The 23341-nt window shown below is 42.5% G+C and overlaps 1 protein-coding gene across 1 annotated transcript in view; it reads left to right on the plus strand.

The window, feature by feature from the left end:
- ANO2 (anoctamin 2) overlaps window positions 1-23341 on the plus strand; it is a 326751-nt gene that overhangs the window by 278815 nt on the left and 24595 nt on the right. Inside the window, exons 17-20 of the mRNA XM_029955559.1 lie at window positions 1753-1864; window positions 3825-3882; window positions 4048-4148; window positions 13295-13440. Of these exons, the coding sequence (XP_029811419.1) occupies window positions 1753-1864; window positions 3825-3882; window positions 4048-4148; window positions 13295-13440 (417 nt within the window). The remainder of the gene's footprint in view (window positions 1-1752; window positions 1865-3824; window positions 3883-4047; window positions 4149-13294; window positions 13441-23341) is intronic.

Below are 23341 nucleotides of genomic sequence, written 5' to 3' on the forward strand. Positions count from 1 at the left end.
CCATTTCTTCACTGGGTTATTTGTTTTGTGGGTGTGAAGTTTGGTGAGTTCCTTGTAGATTTTAGATACTAGCCCTTTATCTGATATGTCATTTGCAACTATCTTTTCCCATTCTGTCAGTTGTCTATTAGTTTTCTTGATTGTTTCCTTTGCAGTGCAGAAGCTTTTTATCTTGATGAAGTCCCAAGAGTTCAGTTTTGCTTTCATTTCCTTTGCCTTTGGGGATGTATCGAGTAGGAAATTGCTGCGGTGGAGGTCTAGGAGGTTTTTTCCTACTTTCTCCTTGAGGGTTTTGATGGTTTCCTGTCTCACATTCAGGTCCTTCAGCCATTTTGAGTTCATTTTTGTGTATGGTGTAAGAAAGTGGTCTAGTTTCATTCTTCTGCATGTTGCTGTCCAGTTCTCCTAGCACCACCTGCTAAAGAGGCAGTCTTTTTTCCATCGAATACTCTTTCCTGCTGTTTTGACATAGTGCTGGAAGTCCTAGCATCAGCAATCAGACAACAAAAAGAAATAAAAGGCATCAGAATTGTCAAAGAAGAAGTCAAACTTTCACTTTTTGCAGATGACATGATACTCTACATGGAAAACCACTTACTTTTAAACTACTTACTTCTTGACACAGTAGGCAACCTCAAGTAAGACAGGAGATCAATGAAAGCTACTATTGTGATTTTCAAAGGGCATGGATGTGGGTAATTAATATAGAGACATATAAAATTATAAAATACTGTAGGAGAAAAAGAGATTGCTACCCTCTGACATCATTTGGGAAAGAGATCATAGGCAACATTTGATTTGAATGTTAAAGGATATGAAGGATTTATGCATGAAGGGAGGGGTAGGGAAGGGAATTCCAGAGGAAGGAACAGTTTTGTGTCCACTTTTCCACAGATTCCAACAAAAGCTATGTGTGAGTCAGGTGGGCAGACATTTCAGGTGGGTCTGTACATCAGCCTCATCAGGAGGCACAGAACCTCCTGGCTGGCATGGTCCTGGTACTTTGGCTTTGTGCTTAGCACACTTTCAAGTGATACTTATCAGTGCACATGATGCAGGGGTAGTGCTTTCTTTCTGCTCCTGAAATGTGGCCTCATGACTTCCTATCTTTGAAGTCATTTGTCACAGTCTGTGAAATCCCCATCAAACACTCTGCCCAGTTGTCCACCAACCATCCCATGGGTCTCGGGTCTTCCAAAGGCATCAATGAGGTGTATCCAGAGAGCATACAGACGCAGGCTGTCCTGCTACAAATGAAGGAGACAACAAAGAACAATGTCATGGTGCCCCAGACAAGTCTTTGCTTTCTATTGACTGTAGTTCATTGGTTAAAAAGCCTTTTTCGTCAGGGACTTTTGTTCAGATAAAATGTTATAGAAACAGCAATGACACAGGGAAAAGCTAAATGCCCCTTGTTGAAGAGAGAGTGGTTGAAGAAGGTTCTCCAAGCTCAGATCCCTCTTAGAGGGGTACGGTAAGAAACGATTGCTGGAGTGAATAAGAGGAGGGAAGTGGAAGGAGAAAGGTGATGATTATATGTACCCTTGCCCTCCTATAGCCTCATAGTACCAGGTAAACTACTCGGGACCTCCCAGATAAATTCAGTTCTACTGTGCCAGAGAGACCGGTCTCTTGGTTTCTACCCTGAAGCAGTAAGAGCTGAGAGACAATGGCTCATGTAATACTCTAATGAAAACTCTGAAGAGGTGAAAACTGCCTCTCAGTCTTAGCAGCTTTGCTCTTATCTTTCAGAGGTTCCAAAAACAGAACAGACTTTTGAAGAACGCCTGATACTCAAAGCTTTCTTGCTAAAGTTTGTCAATGCCTACTCGCCTATCTTCTATGTGGCCTTTTTCAAGGGGAGGTGAGTATAATGGTGTCACATGTGGCCACTTGTCATGAAGACTGTGGTCCCTGCTAGAGTTAGCTTGTTCCTCCTGCCCATTCAGGCCTTCAGTCTTCTTACCCACTTCTGTTCCGACCTTGTCATTCCTGAAGCAATGGCATTAGTACCACATCATTTTGGATTAGAATCTTCAGATTCAGGTAACTGTAATAATTTGACCCTGGCCCCCAGAGGGTGAGTCTTAGAATAATCTGTGCCTTCCAACTTTGAGAGTGAGGTAGTAAGGAATTTCAGATCTAGCAAGGGGCCTGGAGGTCTTATAATGCAGTTCTGACACTATCTACCCTGAGTTAGCACAGACTTCATGGAGTAAGGGCATGGTCTTCCACGAGACTGCCCTCACTCCGGGCACTAGCTGCAGACCCTGGGGTTCCTATGCCACTCATGATTCGGACCCACTGGCTAAAACCACTAATTCCTCGGCTTGATAATTCTCTAAAATGACTTACAGAACTCATATTTATGTGCTATATTTAAATTTACAGTTTTATTGTAGAAAGGATGTACAAATCCAAACCAGCAAATGGGAGAGACACATAAGGGTGAGATTTAGGAAGGTCCTAAACAGAAGCTTCCGTGTCCTCAAGATGGATTAGTTTCCTGGCACATTGATGTGTACCACCAATCAGGAAGCTCGTCTAAGCCTCAGTGGCTAGAATTTGTAAGGTTGCAGTATGTAGGTAGGTATGATTGGTTGAATCATTCACCATGTCACTGAGCTCAACCTCCAGCCCTCCTCCCCTCCCTTGAGGTTAAGCTGCTATTACATGGATCAAAGGTCCAACCCTCTCATCACATAGTTGGTTTTTCTGGAACAGCCTCCCGCATCCTGAGTGATCTCTTTAGCATAAATTTAGGTATAGTCCCAAGAGCCTACCATGAATAACAAAGAGACTCCAATTGAGAAATTCAGGGGATTTAGAGGTTTCCCAAGAGCAAACAATAAAGGCCAAATTCTTTATTATACAACCTGTCTAGATGTAAAATCACTTCTGATGACTATTTTTCATGGTCAGATCACTTGGCTACCTATAAGGAGTTTTCCCAGTACGGATTAACTTTGTCAGGCAGGCATCGATAGCAAGAACTGTTCTTGTACATATTTGATAGTTTCTTATAAATGTGTTTTTGACCCAAATCACAGCCTCCTTCCTGGGATCTCTGGTCTATTGAAAGGTATGGCCTTGTCAACAGCACACTGCAGTAGTGCCATTAAAAGAAGTGTTAAGAAAGTGATGGGGAAATACTTAATTGTGGACAGAGACAGTAAAAAGACTTCATGGAGAAGGAAAGATTTGAGCTGAGCCTTAAATAGATGGGTAGGATTTCAACAGGTGGAGGAAGGGCTGACATTGCAAGTGAGAAGGAATCCTCTAATTACCTGTCTGGTTCCATGATTGGCTTTGACCTCTCTGCTTCCCTCTCCCCACTTCTTATCCTCTTGTCCCCCAGTAAAATAGACCCTACTTGGAAGAAGCATGAGGCAGGCTGTCTCCATTACTTCAGATACTTTGAGTAAGAAGTCTTGATTTTTCTTTATGGATCCCAGGAATCTGTACTTGCAACTTTGGCCTGTCTGCCCATTCATTTCCTGGGATATCAAAGGCTCTCACCGTGGAGCTGCAATCAGAACTCAATTCTTGGCATTAGTTGGGGGAAGTAGGTACACAGATAGTACACTTAGAGATCATGCAGATCTTGTCACACATGCACACCCACACACGTGACCTTCCCAGCCTTGGACCCTGTCCCCTCGAACCCTGGGTGGTACAGGTGATTGCCCTGGGTGATTTAGCCCCCATGCTGGCCAGTACTTTCAAGGAGGATGCTGGGAGGTGGCTGTTCCACTCAGAAGGCCATACCTATAAGCAGCCCTGCCTTTCTCCTTCCCTAACTCTTCCATACTTGTGCATTTCAGGTTCGTGGGCAGACCTGGAAGTTATGTCTATGTGTTTGATGGCTACCGCATGGAAGAGGCAAGTATAGCCACCGGTGTTCTGTGGCTAGCTGGTAGTTTGTCAGTGCACCCTCAGCCCCAGCCTTATCCTTCCCTTATGTCAGCGTGCTTTACTTCTCACCCTCGCTTCTGTGAGCTCCCCTTGGTCTTAACCACACCTTCCGTTATCTTCTCTTCTGGGCAGTGTGCTCCTGGAGGCTGCCTCATGGAGCTCTGCATTCAGCTCAGCATCATCATGTTGGGGAAGCAGCTGATCCAGAACAACATCTTTGAGATCGGAGTCCCGTATGTAATGAAGTCTTCTTACCTCCTCACTTGCCACCAGGACCTAACCCAGCAGGGCCAGACTGTCAGCAGGATGTCCCCTGCCTTCTTCCCTCAAAGAGCCTGGTTATTTACTCCTCTGCCCACTTGCCAATAATTTTTCCCATGAGGTAGGGCCCCTTCCACAAGGCTTGTCTGTCTATCTGATTGGGAGGCTTGAGGCTCAGAAAGATTAAATACTTGCTTAAGTAACGTAATGACTAAGTGGCAAAGCCAGGAATCAGGTATCTCAGACCTCAAAGTGTAAAATATTTTTAATGCTTGCTGTCCTCCCACTGAATAAGTAACATAGACTTTCATTATGATGGGTAGAAATGAATATGAAAGGGGGGAAATACTATGTAATGCTTTAGACACATGTCTAAGAAACTATGGAGTATGTGGTCTTAGAGGGGGCACGGATGCAGAACTGGTGAAGCTAAGGCTGGATTTCATGTGGATCTTCTCTCTCCTCCCATATGGTTTTATACAAATTTCATAGAAGGACTTTTTTCCCCTTAAGTATTGCATTGAGATCAACTTGAAAATAAACACAGACTTGTAGGCACTGGATCTAAAAGAAAAGAAAATGCAATAAGTGAAAATTTACCTTCAGATCAATGAAACATGTAAACCCTCCCCACCCTCACCCCAGCTGCCGCTGCTCCCACCACCACCAGTGTTCTCATACCATTACTTAGGCTGAATGCTCAGGGTGTTTTTCTGCACTCACACTGACACCATCTCAGGTGGGTGTTTTTCTTGGAGGAGGATTGGCAAGAATGTTGTAGCCTGGGCATCTTGTTTCACCTCTCTGCTACACCCAGCCTCTAGTCAGCAGTCGGGAAATCATCAATGTTGAGAAACCCAGCCCTCTGAAACTGTGCCCATCCCCAGCTTCCTGATTGACAGTCATTCAGTGATAATCAAGCAAAGCTGGTAAGACACATGGTCACTGTTCCCTAGGAGCTTACCATCTCAGAGATCACATTTGTTCTGGGTAAACATCCAGAAAATATACAGACCAAGAAAAGATGTACCACAGCCACATCTGGCTCCTTTGAAGCTAAAAGATGAGCCCCTCCACTGCTGCTACAAAGGAAAGTCTCATTCTCCTTCAAACATCTGGGGAAGACACTTGTCCTTCCACTGTATCATTATTCTGCTCTGGATAGAATTGTACACAGCTTGCAGGCATGAGATTTATTCATGCCTGAACATCTGCTCTACCACTTAGACCATTTACCCTGGACCAGAGGCCTTTTGTAGATAGAAGAGGGGCAAGAGCTCAGGCATATGTTTGGACAGTATATTGGCGTGTCCCCCACCCAGCAACTCCATCAGCTCCGTAACAGATGAAATTAACACACGGCTGTTTGCCTCAAAGGCTAAATGTTCTCATTTATGCTTGATATGTGTTTAATATGCCACGCTTTAATTGATGGCAATTGCAGTGACTCATGAAGCTGAGGGCAAATTGCTTCTCTAAGTCTTGCTGTCCTCATCTCCTGATGACAATGATGGCATTAGAATCATCTCCAAGGTGTTCTCATTTCAGCTGTGACATTTTGTGAACCTTTCCTCTATTCAGTAGAACTGAGCACTGCTGCTTCCAAATGCAAGTCACTTGTGTTTCAAAAGATTGTTCCTCATTTCAGTTTCTAGTCCGTGAAAGGACACATACAACATACCTATGTAGTTCATTATAATATACATATGAACTATATATGATATATAGTTAACTATAACAGTAAATATATAGTTAATCCCTGAGAATATAGAGCAGAAATCCTTTTACCAAGACCTAGAGTCTTTTGTCTCCAGAGTTCCTTGTAGTTTTACAGGTTGTATTTTGAGTTCAGTTACATGAAATCATTATGATGATGATTATTGGATGTTCCACTCCTTATTCAGAACCCACTCTCAATAAATTAGACCCTGTCCAATCCAGAGTTCAAGTACCTGGCACTATCTTTATATGTATGACACAATTGAGAAACATGAAATAAGCAAGAAAATAAAAAGGAGTCTTTCCTAGTCAAAAGAGAGAAGACAGTTGAACCTGACAATGAGGAAGAAGAGGTATAAATGATAAGACTTAGACCCAGTGGTCTTGAAATCTTTGGAGGAGGTAGCACATTTCAGTAAGATATAGATTGTCCAACAGATCTGGGTTTAAATTGAGCCAGTATAATATACTCACTGTGTGACCTTGTTAAAGTTATTCTAGAAAGATTTCCATGCAACCTGGCTTATGTAAAAATAAAGATTGGATAAATGTCCCACTGTCTAGAAAATAGAGCATATGAAATACAAGAAAGGAAGAACTGTTCTTAGGGGTCCCAGGCAGCCAAGGTGTTATTGAACATCATTGGCTTTATGTTTATTAAGTGACACTTTGTGAGTGTTGCAAGCCCAAGAGTGAAATTGAAAAGACCATGTCAAGAGCACTGTTTTTCTCTTTTGTTCAGGGCCTGATGGCCTTTGGCTCATGTACCTTCAGAGCCTACATCAAATTCTTTCCCCAAGGGAGATAAATATTAATCTTAGAGGGCCAATTTGATTTTTAAAAACAGAAGCAAGTCTGAGGAGTTAGGTAGGTGGTTACACTAGTTAAGAATACTTGAGATTATGAAAAAAACCAGGAGATTATACAGTTAAAAGATGTTTATCATCTACGTCTGAAAGCAGTTTTCTCAGATTCTTCCAAAGAAAGTTTTAAAATATTAGAGACTATCTAAATGACCTGTATCAGTAAGACAGGTAGTCAGTTATCTTTCTCCCTGAGGGTGAAGGCTGAAACATTCTTATTAGATTCTGTGTGTGTGTGTGTCTTACAAAAATACCATAACCACAATTTTAATGCCCTTGAGAATCTTATATAGTCCAGTAGGCTTCTTGTAGAACATTGTTTCCCAATCTTCAGTGATTTATGAACTAACCTTAAAATTTTTTTGTCTCCATAACTACCTAAGTGGCTATTAGATATTAATTTCCTCTAAACCGACTCATTTTTTATTTAAATTCATAACATTTCTGAAAATGGAAAATGTACACTATTAGCTACTGTGAACAGCAAATCACAGTAGGAAGAAATGCAATCAAAAGTAAACATTATTAAACAACCAATGACATTAGCCTAAGGTCTGCATTCTCTTTGTTCTAAAGGAAGCTGCACAGCCTCTGGGGAGTTGTTAAAGACATGCCAGCAGCAGGCTGGGGTTTTCTCCTTGACCACCATCAGAAGGGCTAAACGGGAGCAGGAAAGGAAAGAACACTCCCAGATGCTCTAATGAGATGAGGGCCAAGGGTAGAGACCTCCAAAGGTGTCAAATGATCTGCTGGTGGATGTGACTGTTGCTTGGGAAACGTTGCTTTAGAGCAATATTATCACTTCTTAATCCCACAGGCTTCCACAAGGTTGGCACAGACACCAGGCATGTCCATGGACACTGTACAGCTGCCCTTGGGACCTGGATAAGCTCCACCAGCTCTCTCAGACACTCCTTTGCTGCCCCTAAATCTGGCAGATGTCCCAGACAGGACGGTGCAGAAGCCCAGCTCTGTCCAGGCACCTTCCACCAGACGGCAGCAGTCCCACCTTGGCTAGGTCTGATTCAGAGACCTTGGGGATAGAAACACAAAGTGCTTCAAAGGGTGGCCATAAAACTGGGGGCACTATGTTCCTTAAAGGCAGCTCTGTGACTAACTGAGGACATGATAATAAATAAAACTGGGTTGCATGATCTGGCCTTGAACTATCCCCACTCAGCAACCCCAGGCTCCTGGGGCCTGACACAGTTGTGACAGATGCTTTCCAGAGAGGAACTGGATGGTTTTAAACATTACAGGCCCCAGAACAATGCTCATCGACAGCTCCATCTGAGATGACTTCAGACATGGTGGGCGGTATGGCAGAATCTGATCTTGTGCTATTTATTACCTGAGTCCCCTATCAGGGGTTTCCATTCCCTCCCTGCTGCCCCCCACACCTCACCTTTTCCCATATGTGTTTGTGCAAAATAGACTTTGGATACGAATCAATTGGTGCTCCTAAAATGTGCCATTCTCCCTACAATTTTACCTCAAACTTAGCTCTAGTCTTTCTTGAAGGAAAGTTGGAAATGGGCTTTTTATCATTCAGAAAGATGGATTTTTCTAAATAAAAAGTGAAAATGCTACCTTTTCCAAATGCCAATTTTCTCCTGGGTGAAGGCAGAGCAAATAGATCAATAATTCCACCAGCAAAATGTAGACACCCCCACCCTTCCCTATTCTTACAAAAACACCAGTTCACATCCCCAAATAGTTGTAATATACCCTGGACACAGCCAGTAAGATTCTATAAACTTTGTGCTTTTTTTTTCCAGTAAATGTGATAAATATTACATTTCAGGACATAAAACAGTCTCTCTTTAAAGCCATCACAAGGCAAAGGAGGTCTGTGTTCTCAAAGACAATGGAATCTGGCCATGAATCAGAAGTTTAAGGAACAAATTTGAACCTTGTCAGGTGTCAAGGAAAGGAATACATAGTTCGGAGGTTGCTTTTTTGTCTTGTTTGGCCCATTTAGGGCTCGGTTCTGCCTTCTCTAATGAGGCTTGAGGCATGCAGAGCTGCCTGGGGCCCAGATGCCTGCGGCCGGAAGGCTTAAGGTGTGACAGACAATCACCATGGTCTTGGGGGGAGCCTGTGGGGCACAAGCAAAGGAAAGGCTCTGAGACTTCCGGACAGTTTCTCAGACCTGTCATTAAAAAGGGACAGAAAAATAGCAAAGCAGATGAAAAGGACAAGAGGGTAACATCAAAGGAGTTATTTTAATGAGTGAGTGCATCATAGGGTCGGAATCATAATCTGAAGTTTTCCAAATAGCCCATCAGTATATTATACAATTTGCAAGATTCCTGTTAAATCCTCTTCTTGAGGGACTTTCTTTATTAATTTTTTTAATGGTCACTGAGATTCTCAGGAGGGGAACTTCTGGGAAGGAGGGGTTCATAAGAATTATTTGTGGGTTGCTTTTCCCCTCATCATCTTTGACATGCCCACAGTGTATTACACAGTAACTGCAGAGCCCTTCCTGAAGCTCCCCTTCTGTCTTTCCCTTCTTTGCTTAATGGTCTTGCATTTGGCCTTCTGTTCCTGTGACTGCTGCTTTCTTGGCCTTGGAAGGCTCCCCATCCCTGAACTGTTGGTATTCCTTTCCTGTGCTCCATCCACAGGTGGGACACATTGCTATGGTTTTGGTTGCTCTCTCCAGGATGATTCTTGTTATTGTTAACTTCCACCAAAATCTGTTTTCAGGGTTCTAGACCCATGTATAAAATGCTTACTGGATATCCCTATGTACTTATTCCATGGGATCCTCTGCCTCGACATGCCCACCTCCCCCTCATCAAAGCAACCTCTTCTCTAGTGTTTCTTGTCTAAGCAAACTGAACCGTCATCCACACACATGCCCGAAGACCCTAGAACGGTCCTTGGTTCCTTTCCTTCCTACATACAGGTCACCACCAGCTTCCTAACTCTGCTTCCTTGAGCCTGTCTCAATCTGCCTCCTCTTCCTCATGTCCACTGCAATCACCCTGGACTCTGCTGCCATAATCTGTCACTTGGACCACTGCTTAAATGGCCAACAAGGCTTTCCATGCTGTGAACCTGCACTGCCTTTTTGCTCTTCTCTTTCCTCACTTTTCCTTTCTTACTCTGTGCTCCGAGCATGTGGAGCTCCATTTAGTCCCTTCTCTGAGCCATTCTCATATTTTTCTTTGACTACTGCACAGATGATCTCTGCCTAGAACACATCTTCACCCATCATGCCACTCTCCCTTTCCTATGCTTCTGCTATCTTTTATCATTTAGTTGGCTTGTGCATCTCTTCCTCAGGGAAAATATCCCCTACTTTATGTCAGGTTAGATTTATTTGTTTCATGCTGTCATAATTACCTAAATTTCTCCCTTCATGATACTCACCACATGTTATTGGTAGTACTTAAATGTTCACTTTTACAGCTAGATGGCCTTATTTAACACATCAGATATCTTGTTTTTTTCTTGGAGACCATCCTCTGGGAATCCTCATTCTCCTGTTTAAACTGAAACTGTTCACTGAACCTTCTATATAGCTGTCAATCCCAATTAGATCTGACACTTCCTTTTTCTGTGAATTTCTTGTATGCTGGACTCCATTGTTACCTTTCTTGTTTTATATTATTGGTTGGTAAAATTCATCCTTCAGGGATTTCATGAGAGTGGATGCCTGGATATCCTTTTAAAAACCTTGTTTTCAAAGGCATGCTTTACATTTCTTTCTTCTGCCTTTGCATTTGATGTATGCTTTGGCTGGGTATAAAATCCCTTGCTAAATAAATCATTTGCCTTCTCAATATTAATAAATTCTCTGGGGCTTCTTAATGTCAAGGGCTGATGTTCAGAATTTTAATATCTTTTTGTTCCAAATACTTTTTAGAGACTCTCTTTGTCTCTCTGGTCATGGAAGCTTTTACAATCATGTTCATAATTCCTAGAGTTGTGAAATCTCATGATGATGGGCTTTAGTGAAAGTCCTCTTTTTCATCATTATGCTGGGTTGGTCCTTCTAATCAGAAAACATACATCTTTCAGCTCTGGAACATTTTCTTGTATTTCTTTATGCTTTCCTCATCGTTTTCTCTGTCTTCCCCTTATGATTAAATTTTGGAGTTGCTAAACTAATTAGTTTTCTTTTCTTTTTTATTGTCTAATTGTCTTTTCTATTTTTTTGTGAGTTTATTGATTTTTTTACTTCCTATCATTTTATTGGACTTATTTAAGATCTAGAATTTCCTGAGTTCATTTTTTCCTTTGAATAACCTTTTTGATCATGCTGATGTTGGAGAAGTAGTAGTCAGTCACCAGGACAATGTGGGTGGACAGAGATGCTAGGGCCTACTGTTCCTCATTAAGTAGTGCCTTGACCAATCACTGTTGCCTGCCTTTGGTAATACTTAATGCCTAAAACTCCTGAATCCTTCTGAGGTTCCAGCAAGCGAGGGCTTGCCTTTTTTCTGCTAACCCCCTTATCCACTGTGTGTCTCCCAAGATATTTATTAACATCACTTATACACTGCTGTACTCATGACTGTTTTCTTTACGCTTGTGGTTTTGTACATTTTAAAATTCATTCATTGTCATTTTAGTAGCATTTCAGAAGGGAAAAGAGATATATACATGTGCTCATTTTTCCATATTTAATTAATCAATCTGAGTTCTGATTCTGGACCTCCCTTCCTCCATTATTTTCTCCTTCTCTCCTTTTCCTTTTTTCTTTTTTCTTTTCTTTTCTCTCTCCCCCCTTTTTTTTTCACCTCTCCTTTTGCCCTGACATTCATAATCTTTAGGCTTCACCTAGATTTTTCTCAGTGTCTTATTATCACAGAATTCTTGCTTGCTCTTTTATTACAAAATATTATAGTTTACTGTTGCCTCTGTGGATCTCAACTCATTCTTTAAATCCTTCTGTGATAGTGTTGGTGAAAATGATGATGGTGATGACAGGGACAAGGATAAATATATTTATTGAGCTCTTAGCATGTACCACGCCCTAAGCTAAGCATGTTACGTAGATTATCTCTTTAACTGACCCTATGGTCTAGCTGATATTTATTTTTGCATAGATAAGAAAATTAAAGCTTATGGAGTTTTAATAGCTTAACTGAGAAAATATAACTGGCGAGTTGTGAAACTGGGTTTTAAACAATTACTTTCTGACATCAAATATCAGACTTTTACCCACTACACTCTACTACATTACTATACCACATCATCTTGATGGCAAATGGAACTAGACAAGACACTGATCAAAACATTGTTTTGAATCATTAGATTTCCACTGACTGTCAGAAGCAGTTTCTAACAATGGAATGCCATACCTAATCATGTTAAGAATGCTCTTCTGGAAATAGCTACACAGCGGTTAGATGATCCTGTGTGGGGAATGTGAGGGGAACTCCTGCATTGGATGGAGCATAGACTTTAAAATCCCTTTAACTTTTCAAGCCTATGATTCTGACTGTTCTGCTATTAATTATCCTCCCAACCATCTCCTGGAAACTTTCTCTTAGATATACTAGCAGAACTGGCACCTTGTTCCTTTACCTAATTTCATTCCCTGTGATTGTGCATTAATGGGAAGTGTGAAAAGACCATACCCTCAGGCATATTTTAGCATTTAATATTAAAAATAATAATAGTTATTATTTATAGAATGCTTACTATGCACAGATATTATGCTAAGGATTATATAAGCATTGTTTCCCTTAATCCTATCCCAACCCTGAGAGGCTGGGCCATTATTAACTTGGTTGACTTAGTCTACTCAGGCTTCCATAATAAAATACCACTGACTGGGTGGCATAAACAACAGAAACTTATTTCTCACAGTTCTGGAGACTGGAAAGTCCAAAATCAAGAATTGACAGAGTTTGGTTTCTAATCAGGGCCCTCTTCCTGCCTTGCAATAACCATCTCTTACTGTGTCTTCCTCATCTGATGGAGAGAGAAGGATCACTGTTTCTTTTCTTATAAAGCTACCAGCCTTATTGGATTAGGACCCCAGCTTTACAACCTCATTTAATCTTAATTACCTACTAAAAGTCATGTCCTCAAATGCAGGCATATCTGGAATTAGTGCTTCAACAGGTAAATCTTGGGTGGGGGGGACTCACATCAACCCATAAGAGTAGTTGAACAGCATTTAGCTTGGCTTTAATGAAAATATGGTGCTGTTTATGTTATTAAGACCTAAAAATGTTTGACCTGGGAGGAAAGCGTCTTTTAGTACTTTCTAGACATCCTCTCTTCATCTCTATCCGTTAGACAGTGAGGAAGAAGGGCCAACTCTTTTGCTGCTTATCAAACAGTTTCTTTGGGTTTGAGGAAACCCGACCCTTTGTTAGGGGAACCTTTCATTACCTTGTTGAAAAACTTCAGGTTGTCTTTAAGAGAGTAGTCCTTTTAGTGTCCCTCTATGTGTCCTTGGAGCGGAGATAATTACAGTGTCAAAAAGCCTTAGTATTTTTTCCTCCTTCTGATGTAGAACTAACTCTGTCTTCCAGAGGCTTTTAGTGACTGGTCAATTTCTTTCCCAGGAAGCTAAAGAAACTATTTCGGAAGCTGAAAGATGAGACAGAACCTGGAGAAACTGACTCTGCCCACTCAAAGCATCCAGAACAGTGGGACCTAGACTACAGCTTGGAGCCGTACACTGGACTGACTCCAGAGTACATGGAGATGAGTAAGATACCATGATCTTTCCTTTTACGGGGACAGGTTCACACAAGAGGTCTGCAAAAAGAGTGATGAAAGGGGATAGAGAAATGACTGGGGAAGTCCCTGCTTCTTCCTGGGCTTCATGGCTACACAGTGTCACCTTCAGTGCCATATGAAAATTGAGGGTGGGGCAGAAGGAGTCCTGGAATGAGAACCAAGAGCAGCTCTGTCAGCACCTTGACATGAGGGTGATACCTTTTTTTTTCTTGGGCTTCCTCTCCTCATCTATGATATGAGAAGTTTGGTCTCTCAGATCTCTTCCCATGGTTTCTAGCATTGATAAAGATGAAAGGGAAATAGTGAAGTCTGAAATTTAAGAATGAAGGTGCTATTAAGGGAGGGTAAAGTAGGGGCGCCTGGGTGGCTCAGTCGGTTAACCTGGCTTCTGCTCAGGTCATGATCTCATGGTTTGTGGGTTCAAGCCCTGCATCGGGCTCTGTGCTGACAGCTAGCTCAGAGCCGGGAGCCTGCTGCAGATTCTGTATCTCCCTCTCTCTTTGACCCTCCCCTGCTCACGCTGTGTCTTTCTCTCAAAAATAAGTAAAAAACATAAAAAAAAAAAAAAAAAGGAAGTGTAAAGTAATCCTGTATGTAACACTCAGGACAAGGACACATAACACCTTTGACATGGAGAATATAGAAGAGTCCCCCACTCTACTCAGGTGGGGCTGGGCAATGTGTCAGCTTTTCTCTTAAAAAGTTTGAATGTTTTGTGTATGGGATAAGAGGTATATTTCTAGTTCCAGAGCCTCTTACTGTTCTTGGACAAGGTTTCAAAGCAGGAGTGTAGGTAGTACAGGCTGGTAGAACCCAGTCATTTCAGATGTGGTTTGGAAGCCATAAGTTCTCCATGATAAACGTCCCAACTTAGATCAGCTGCCTTCAGACTCTTGGTTTCTTGTCAATAATCCTGACCTTTTATTGGAGTAGCTATTTGAGAAGCCTCTTCACAAGATTTGGAACTAATGAATTAAAAACATGGAACCAAGAGGTTGGCCATATCATCTAAACATTTATTCAATCTAGAATGTATGGAGAAACATCAGTGAGACCCATCAAAAGAATCACTTGGTACTTTGTCATTGGATCTGTCATTGTGTTTGCATAATGGCTTCTGCCTCCTTTGGTTAATCACTTGCAATAATGGGCCACTGATGCTTTTCTGCACCAGGTCCCTCACTTGTTATTTCTAGTGGATATTACTTCTCTTCTGTTTATAAGAATGTATGTATGTTAAGGGTAGAGGGATGGACAAGGTCTAGATTAGATAGTCATAAAAGGTCTATTCTAGTTCTGGGGTATCTAAAACACCAGGCAAAATCTGTACTTTGTAATCTAAATAAACTCACCAAAAGAGAAACAGTCATATCTGCTTTGGGAGTGATAGGCTAGGAAAATATCAAGACCCAGTTTATGGAAAGATGTAGCTCTATTATGCTTCTTACCTTCATCTAAATACTACCTCTGATCCCTTTCCAGTACTGAGCCAGGTCTTTACACAGAGATGGTCACTCGTACTCCAGATGCCACTCAATGTGTGCTGTCTGTCTATCTGTCAGATAGAAATTGCTGCCAGAGACTGAGGCTTCCATTTGGGAAGGGGCTTACATTACAAATCCTTGGGCTCTGGCTACCAACCCCCACCCTCCAACACTAGTCCCCTACCCCCACCACCCAGCTATCCAGGTAGGTTTTCCTGGCCTGTCTGCCTGTCTGTCTAGGCAGCTGGCTGTTTCAAAGGTTCCTCTTTTTGGTCCTTAAAGCAGAGATACTTGAGCTCTACTCCCTGAGTTCAAATCCTGGCTTTGTGACCCAACTATTTGGACAGGTTTGGGTAAGTGGTAACTTTCATGTGTGTCAGTTTTCTTTAGCTATAAAAAAAGATATTAATAATAATATCTACCTCATAGGATTGTTGTATTTAATGAATTTGTATCTGCAAAGTGCTTTGAAGAGCATCTGGCACATATAAAAGCTGTGATGCTGATTCTCTTAATGGTCTTGAGGCCCTGGGAAGGTCACGTATAGGGATATAGGCTGCACTTTGTCAACCACTGTATCACTGAATGGACACCCACTATGTGTTCAGACATGGCACTTTACAAAGTAATGAGAAGAGGGGAAAAACAGCAAGAGCTAGAAGATTTAGTGCTTCTGGAAGAAGTTTATACCACGATTGTAGATAGTGAAATTCATTCTGTAGATTAAATAAAACACACACACACACACACACACACACACACACACACACACACAACTACTTACAGGTTATAAGGGAGCAAAACAACCATATAAATAGAGAAAAGAAGGGAACATGTCTCCCAGACTTACCTCATTTCAGCCCAATGTTTACTAGCATTTTGGTGCCATTTCTTCTTAGACCCTTTTTGTTATATATATGATTTTAAAAATAAAGTCATGATCATGTACACACATTTGTTGCTGTTTTTCAAATTATCATTAGATGAATAAATATTTCCAAGTTGTCATATAATTTTCAAAACTATGAGCTGCATAATACATGACCCCTCTAATAAATGTACTGTAGTTTATTTGCCGATTTTTCAGTGAAGCACACTGGAGACTTATTTTCCAATTCTTCCCCTATTTTGATAATCTAGTATATATTATCTCCATGCATATAATCTTTTACATATTTTCTAATGATTTCCTCAAGATAGAGTTCCACAGATGTGATTACTAGATCGAGGTATGGCCATTGTATAGTTCTTGACTTATTTTACCAAATTGCTTTCTAAAAGGATTAGACCAAGTCACCAAACCACAGGCTGTGTACATAATACTATTTAGTAAATACAAGTTATTTAGTTTATTTAGTAGCCTGAAGTAATGTGATATGAAGGAATTATCAGTATACAGTAAGTTTGAGATACTCCACCTCCTGTGGCCACCTCATTCCACTTCATTGATTTGAATATTCCAGACCCCTCCTTCAAGAATTAGCTTTTCATGGTACTTCCCCTATGATGTCTCCCTAGACCAACCCCCATTCCTCCCAGGAGGAATCATCAATTATTTGCTTTTCTGCCCCATTACATATGGTACACACAGTGATGGTGTATCTTCCAGAATTATGGTAAGACTGCTCAGACATCTATTCTGCAGACCTAGACTATTAGATTCTAAAGAACAGCGTGTAGGAATCATGGCTTATTCATCTTCATGTCCTCCAAAACCCAGCACATTTCCTGGCACATAACAGACACTTGGTGTGTATGATAAACAAAGATGAGTAAGTGGATGAATGATTACTTAATTAGTGAGGGAAGATTTATTAACAGAGGTACGTTTTTAACAACTTTAAGTGGCAAATGAAGGGTCATTTTCAAAGCAGGGTTTGGCTGATGGTGGGTCAAGGATGTTTTGAAGAGCTTTCCAGCTGTAGGGAGGAGGTCAGGCTTGATTCCCGAATTCCCTTTTAGTTCTGATGGTTTACATATTAATGATAAGAGTAAGGGAGTACATTCCAACAATAAGGACTCACAAGTTCAGAGTCTCCTGGCCACAAGTAAATGTTGATGTAAAAAATGGTGGTTTTTTGGGAGAGAAGGTTTAGATAAAGACCTGCTACATTTGCGTTTCACATCAGATTTTGGCCAGTGCTATGACTCTGTTTCCCTTGAGAAGATAGGCAGCAATTGTGGAAGGGAGGCAGTAGACTAAGGAAGGAAGAAGAAACACAGGTACACTTATTCACTCATTCACTCATTCTTTCATTCATCAGACATGTATTAAGCATATAAGGGGAGTAACAAGTTTGGAGACCAGGACAGAGCCTTCAACAGTTCAGGATGATTCAGTCAACAACTTCCTTCTCTAGAGAAGGAAGCCTGAATCACACATGGGTTTTCCAAGCTGGGTTCCACAGAAACTCACTCCCAGAATTCGTTAGGTCTTTTTGCTGAGCTATCAGCCATTTTAGAGATGTTACTATTTTATCTCATATTTTATATAGGTGCAAGAGCTATGTTTCTGAGTTAGAGCCCTTTTATTCCTGTTGTCTCTGGAACATCCTCTTGACCCTTTTGAAGAAAGTATTTGCTCCCATGTACAATCAAAGACTGGACTGCACACTAAATGTTACCAAGTATTACTCCATCTAACAATGTAGGCTAAGTAAGAGTAGGGGTGGGCTCTGGAGTCAAACCACCAGGCTTCTAGTCCCAAGTCTGCTGGGCTAGTTACATGACTCTGGGATGACACATAAAGTCATTCAGCCTTAGTTTCCCCATCTGGAAAGCAGATTTAATGATAATAGCACCTACCTTACAGAATGGTTTTGAGAATGAAGAGAACATACTTTAAAAAACAGTGCTTCAAGAAGATGTGGTATATATATATATATATATACAATGGAGTATTACATGGCAATGAGAAAGAATGAAATCTGGCCATTTGTAGGAAAGTGGATGGACCTCGAGGGTGTTATGCTAAGCGAAATAAGTCAGGCAGAGAAGGACAGATACCATATGTTTGCACTCACAGGTCTAACAGGAGAACAGGAGAAACCTAATGGAGGACCAGGGGGAGGGGAAGAGGGAAAGAAAGTTGGGGAGAGAGAGGGACGCAAAACTTGAGAGACTATTGAATACTGAAAATGAACTGAGGGTTGAAGGGGGAGGAAGGAAAAGAGGTGGTGGTGATGGAGGAGGGCACTTGTGGGAAAGAGCACTGGGTGTTGTATGGAAACTAATTTGACAATAAACTACTTAAAAAAATAAAATAAAGGGTAGGATAAATGATAAAAAAAAAAAAACAACAACAACAGTGCTTGGTCCACATAGACTGTCCATGAATATGAGCTTTTACTGTTCTTGTCAAGAGTCCAATTTCTTTCCCTTTAATCTAGGAATTGACTAAAAACTGTCTAAAGCCCTTACTGGGGGTCACTACCCCAGAGGATTTTTCTGACCCATTAGTATAGGGTTAGGCAGTAATGTTGAAAGACTATGGGTACCAGCAAGGCAAATCTAAAAATTGTATTCAGAAGTCAGAGAGATAAAACACTCCAAGATGTTTGTCTTTTCAGAGAATCTAAGCCCTTAGGATTCTCCTTGTCAAGTCTTTCATCGCAAATGGGCTCCTTTTGTCATCTGTTTATCTAAAACCCACAAACTTCTGTTCCTCCAGTCATCTAAAAAATAACCACTATTGTCTTCCTGACTTAGGAATTCAATTATCCCCCTTAGAGCATTCCTCCAGCTTCTTAAATACAGCTTAAGCTGTGAGTCCCTTAATGTGGATGACAAGATGAATTTTTTCTGTCATTCACATAGTCATTAGAGGAACCTCATTTTTCTTGGTCATGAGTTTACATCCTGTCAAACTATAATAGAAAGGGAGGTGCATTTTGCTTGGATATTTACTTATTCATTCATTTGGAGTTAAGGCCATGTCATGACTTTGGAGGACCACGGGCTGTCCACCAAGACTTGTAAAGAGTCACCCAGTGGGTGGAAACACATGGGGCAGGTCTCACTCAGAGACCAGCGTTGCAATGCCCTCCTGAAATTGCAGATTTGAATTTCTGGGTCCAGAAGGAGCATCCCTGCATGGCACAGACTTTGTCTGCTTCTCCAAGATTCCTCTCTGACTTTACATCAAGGGCTGCTGAGAAGAGGCCTGCTCAGTATGAGCCAGAGCCTTCTTATTCATGGCTCCATCCTGCCTCTACTAAGAATTTTGCATCCCTACTCAAGCCCTCATTGTTCCTCCTTTATTTTCTTCTTCTACTTCTGTTTTATTATTGACTGTATTCCCTATGCTGTACTTTTCATCTCCTTGACTTAATTTATTTTATAACTGGAAAGTTCCCACCTCCTTTTCATGACTTCAGATGCATCCTGACTTGTCCCCTGCCTCCTTTTTTTTCCCCTCTTCCTCATTTCCTTGTCACTGTTTTAAATGGCTCTGCTAAGGTATAGTCCAGAGTGTGTTCTCTTCTTCATAAAATCCTTCAACGTGACAGACTTCCCTTAAGTGAAAGTTCCAGTGCCCTGCATGGTATAGCTTGTAAGAGCATCCTCCAGCTGGCTATGTGCATGCATACCTGCTTACCTGTGGCCACCAGGGCTGGGCTCCAGTTGGCTCTCTGCACATGTGCACCTGCTTATATGCGGCCACCAGGGCTGGTTTGCCTGTGCTAGTCGGCCTGCCTGCAGCAAGTTTTTGCTGAGTTTCTCAGGCTCTAACCTATCTGTTGGAAGCAGTTTTGGGTTCTTCCATCGACAGCTCCTCTCTTCTCCTATACCTGCTTTGTTAGAGGAAGAAAGTGTGAGTTTGTGGGGCAGAGACCCCCTTCTGCCTCTCTGGTCTCACCACTTGGCCCAATTCCTGGAATGTAGTAAGACCTCAATACAATGTTTCTTGAATGAATTGCACTTTACCTACTTCTTTCTATCCCACTATATTTGGGCTGGCCTCCCTTTTTGCCTTTTCATCTCCCAAGACCAAAGTGAACCACGTTTATTATCAGGGCTTCCCTCAAAGAAAAGTCACTTCTGGCTTTAATTTGTTCCTTTGCCTTCAGGGATCAAGTCATTAGCCAAAATGGACAGAGTGGAATACTCTCCCTCAGACTTGGATTTAAGCTCAACTCGGATTTCACATCTTCCCTCTGTGGTGCCGCCATCCTGGCCATCCCCAAGGGCATTGCTGCTCCAGGACGTGTGCCAGGCGATTGGGGCACAGAGGCAATAAGTGGACCCTGGGCCCTCCAGGACCTTAGGGTCTAGCGGCAGAGTGACAGGGGCAGACAGTCGTAAGAAAGGGCCTCATTGTCTCACACACACACACACACATGCACACACACACATGAAGTACACCTGGTACTTTTTTCTAGCAAACCCTCAACACAGCCCCTTGCAACCACTGCCATCTCTTTACTGCCCGGTTTCTTCTTGCCATCCATTGTTCTAAAACTTCCAGGATTCCCATATCTTCCCTAAGGCCTCTGTGGGACACTGTTTCAATGTATTTAACCCTAGGCCCTCTTACACATTCTTGGGTCCAGCCAAAATGGACCCCAACAGACAATTTCTCACTCATAGCCTTCATTTGACTTCTTCCTCCCTGCCCTGGAATCAATCCCCTGTGCCTTCTTACTCTGCTGTCACCTCCTCCCCAAAGCAGCTTCCTTCCCTCCCTTCCTCTTCCCTTTTGCTCCTCCCCTCCTCTTTCCCCTGCGCTTCTCTCTTATTCCTCAGGATTTTAGCTGCTCCCACTCCCACCCCAAGATTTCAGACAAGCTGCCTCCTAAGACAGCAATGCCTCTGATACTTCTTGGTAACTGATTTCCTGGGGTTGGGGGGCGGGGGCGGGAAGTTCCTGGAGCCACACAGGGCCTTGCGCATGGGCACTGAAAACACACCAAAAACTCTATAAAGAAGTGACTGAACAGAAGGGTATTGCTCATCTGGCTCCACCTTTCTCTTATCTAGGCTAAAACATCTCACTTCTAGCAGTGCTACTGTCACTTCTCACGTATTAATGGGCTGATAATCCACTGAGTGGATTACCAAGAATCAGAGTTATCCCTGTTTCTCTTTCTCTGCCCTCCTCCTCCTTTCCTGTCTCCCCTCCCCCTCCTCCCCTTTGCTTTTGCCTTCTCCCCTCCCCCAGCCCAGGCCTATTATGTACTCCTTTCCAGTGAGTAAGCCAAGGAAATAAGAGAAGGTGTAATATGAACCCTTCCATGCTGCTCATAGGTAGCAGCCCTGAGAAAACTTGCCCAGAGAGAAGACCGAAGTACACAAATATCAAAACCTTGTTGGAGGCAATAGTTTCTGCCATCTCTGTGGATGAATATGGTTTTGTGATGCTGATTATATCACTGCTTCTGATTTCTCTGCACCTCTGTCTTCAAAGTAAAGCCCCTTTTCTCTTCAGATGATCACTGCAGGGCAGAGCTCGCAGTCTCCTTCCAGACGTTCCAAGGTATCCAGTGAGCAGTGGGTGTGAATCAGTTCTGCATTTAACTGCAGGTGTGACCTTGAGCACCTCCTATCATTTCTCTGAACCTCACTTTCCTCCTTGACAGTAGAGGGAATTAGACTAGATGGTGAGTTTTTCTTTGCAGAGACCTGACCCACTGGTCTATGGTCACAACCAACTGTTTAATATATCACAACTTAGGTACTCCTACTGATAATATAGTTTAAAAATATAAGGTAAAGCAGAGTCAACAGCACCCTCACTTTCTCACATTTCTAGATTATTTTTGAGTGAGAGAGCAAGGAAAGTTTCAGCATGCACAAAACCTGGCCACCCCAATAGAAGTGAATGGTGCACATAATCATTTTTTGCTGAGTGTCTTGACAAGAATAAATAGTTTCAAACCACTGGACCAGGTAACCTCCAGGGTTTCTTCCAGTGCTGGCACCCCAGTCCATATATCCATCTAGACAGTGCACCTTGAAGCCAAACGGCCCAGAGAGTGATGCAAGTTGCCTACGGTCACCCCATAGACCTGTTAGTAGAACTGAAGGTAGAGCCCCTTTCCAGACCATTGTGTGAGAGATATTCATCAGGACTCATGGGAACTTGGGCTTTAATAGAGCGATAGGGGTAGAGTGAGTTTTCCTCCTTCTTTCCCAACAGGTTAGACCTCTCAATTCCAGAAGGCCGTTGTGTTGGGCTTTGAACAAAAATGAGAGCAGTGAAACCAAAGCTGCCCACTCCCTCTGGTGTGCCTGACATGATGATCCCTGGCCCCACTCTCAGCTGTCGGCTTCCTTCCCCGTGATCCCCAGGACCACCCATGCAGACACAGGAAGTGCACTGAGCCCACTCTGAGCCTGTCAGTTATAATGGTGAGGCAGATCATCAGTTGAGGGAGGCAGCAGGGAGAGATGTATTATATTTACATTTTTCTAAATTGAGCTGGAACCAGGGCCCAGCAGGCATGGGGGAGGGGGCATGAGGTGAAAAGGAAGCTGGGAGTCAGGAGGTGGCAGGGGTGGAGAGTGGGGGAGTTTCTGGGAGTCAGCCTGTGGAGGAGGCGCTGGTGGTAGGGAGCTACCTCTGGGCAGCACCGGAGGTGGGATGGTTCAGCCCCAGACAAAGAGAAACCTGAGAGTGAGGGATTAAGCTGGAGAAACCTGTGAGGGGAGCAGTGAGCTTTCGAGGGAATCTCCAATATCAAACCCTTTTCCTGAAGAGCTTACTAAGAAGTACTTCAAGGGAAGTCACCCACCCCCATCTCTGAGGCGAGGAAAGAATGCCGGCCCAGGAGCAGGCCATGGCATTAATCATCACTGTCCCCAACCCCAAAATGGCTTCAAAGCTTTTTGGCCACAGGCCCCTCACAGTCCTGTTTGTGGCGTTTTCCTCAGGGCCAATGGGAGGAAATTCCTCAGTTGCTTTAAGGGCTGCAGGTGAAGTTAGTTCTCTGTTACTTGTGGTAGTTCGACTTGTACAGAGTGGACTTTGGCATAAGAATGTGGGCCTGAATTTAAATCACTTGATCAAATTTATTGCCAGTTTATCAGATAAATAAGTGATACAATTGAAGACCAGTGGCCTGTGTTCATATTCATGAAATTGTGAAGAGAGCTTCTTGAGGGCAGGACTTGTGTTTTATTCATTCATAGTACCTAAGCACAGGGCCTGGCATACAGTAGGTGCTCAGTAAACGTTTGAAGAAGAAAGAAGAGAAATAAAGAATGGAAGAGGTGATTCTATAGGGAGGACCTTGAAGACAGAGTGACAGTTGGACTCTACAGATATCACTTCATCAAAACTCTCCAGCCCCCTGGCTGTGTTGACTTAGCTGGGACAGTCTACCCCATGACTTCCCCCGACCCCCATGATTAGAAAATGGTATCCTCCTAAAGGCAGGCCTCCTA

Source organism: Suricata suricatta, chromosome 10 (assembly GCF_006229205.1).
Source record: "Suricata suricatta isolate VVHF042 chromosome 10, meerkat_22Aug2017_6uvM2_HiC, whole genome shotgun sequence".
Classification (NCBI taxonomy): Eukaryota; Metazoa; Chordata; class Mammalia; order Carnivora; family Herpestidae; genus Suricata; species Suricata suricatta.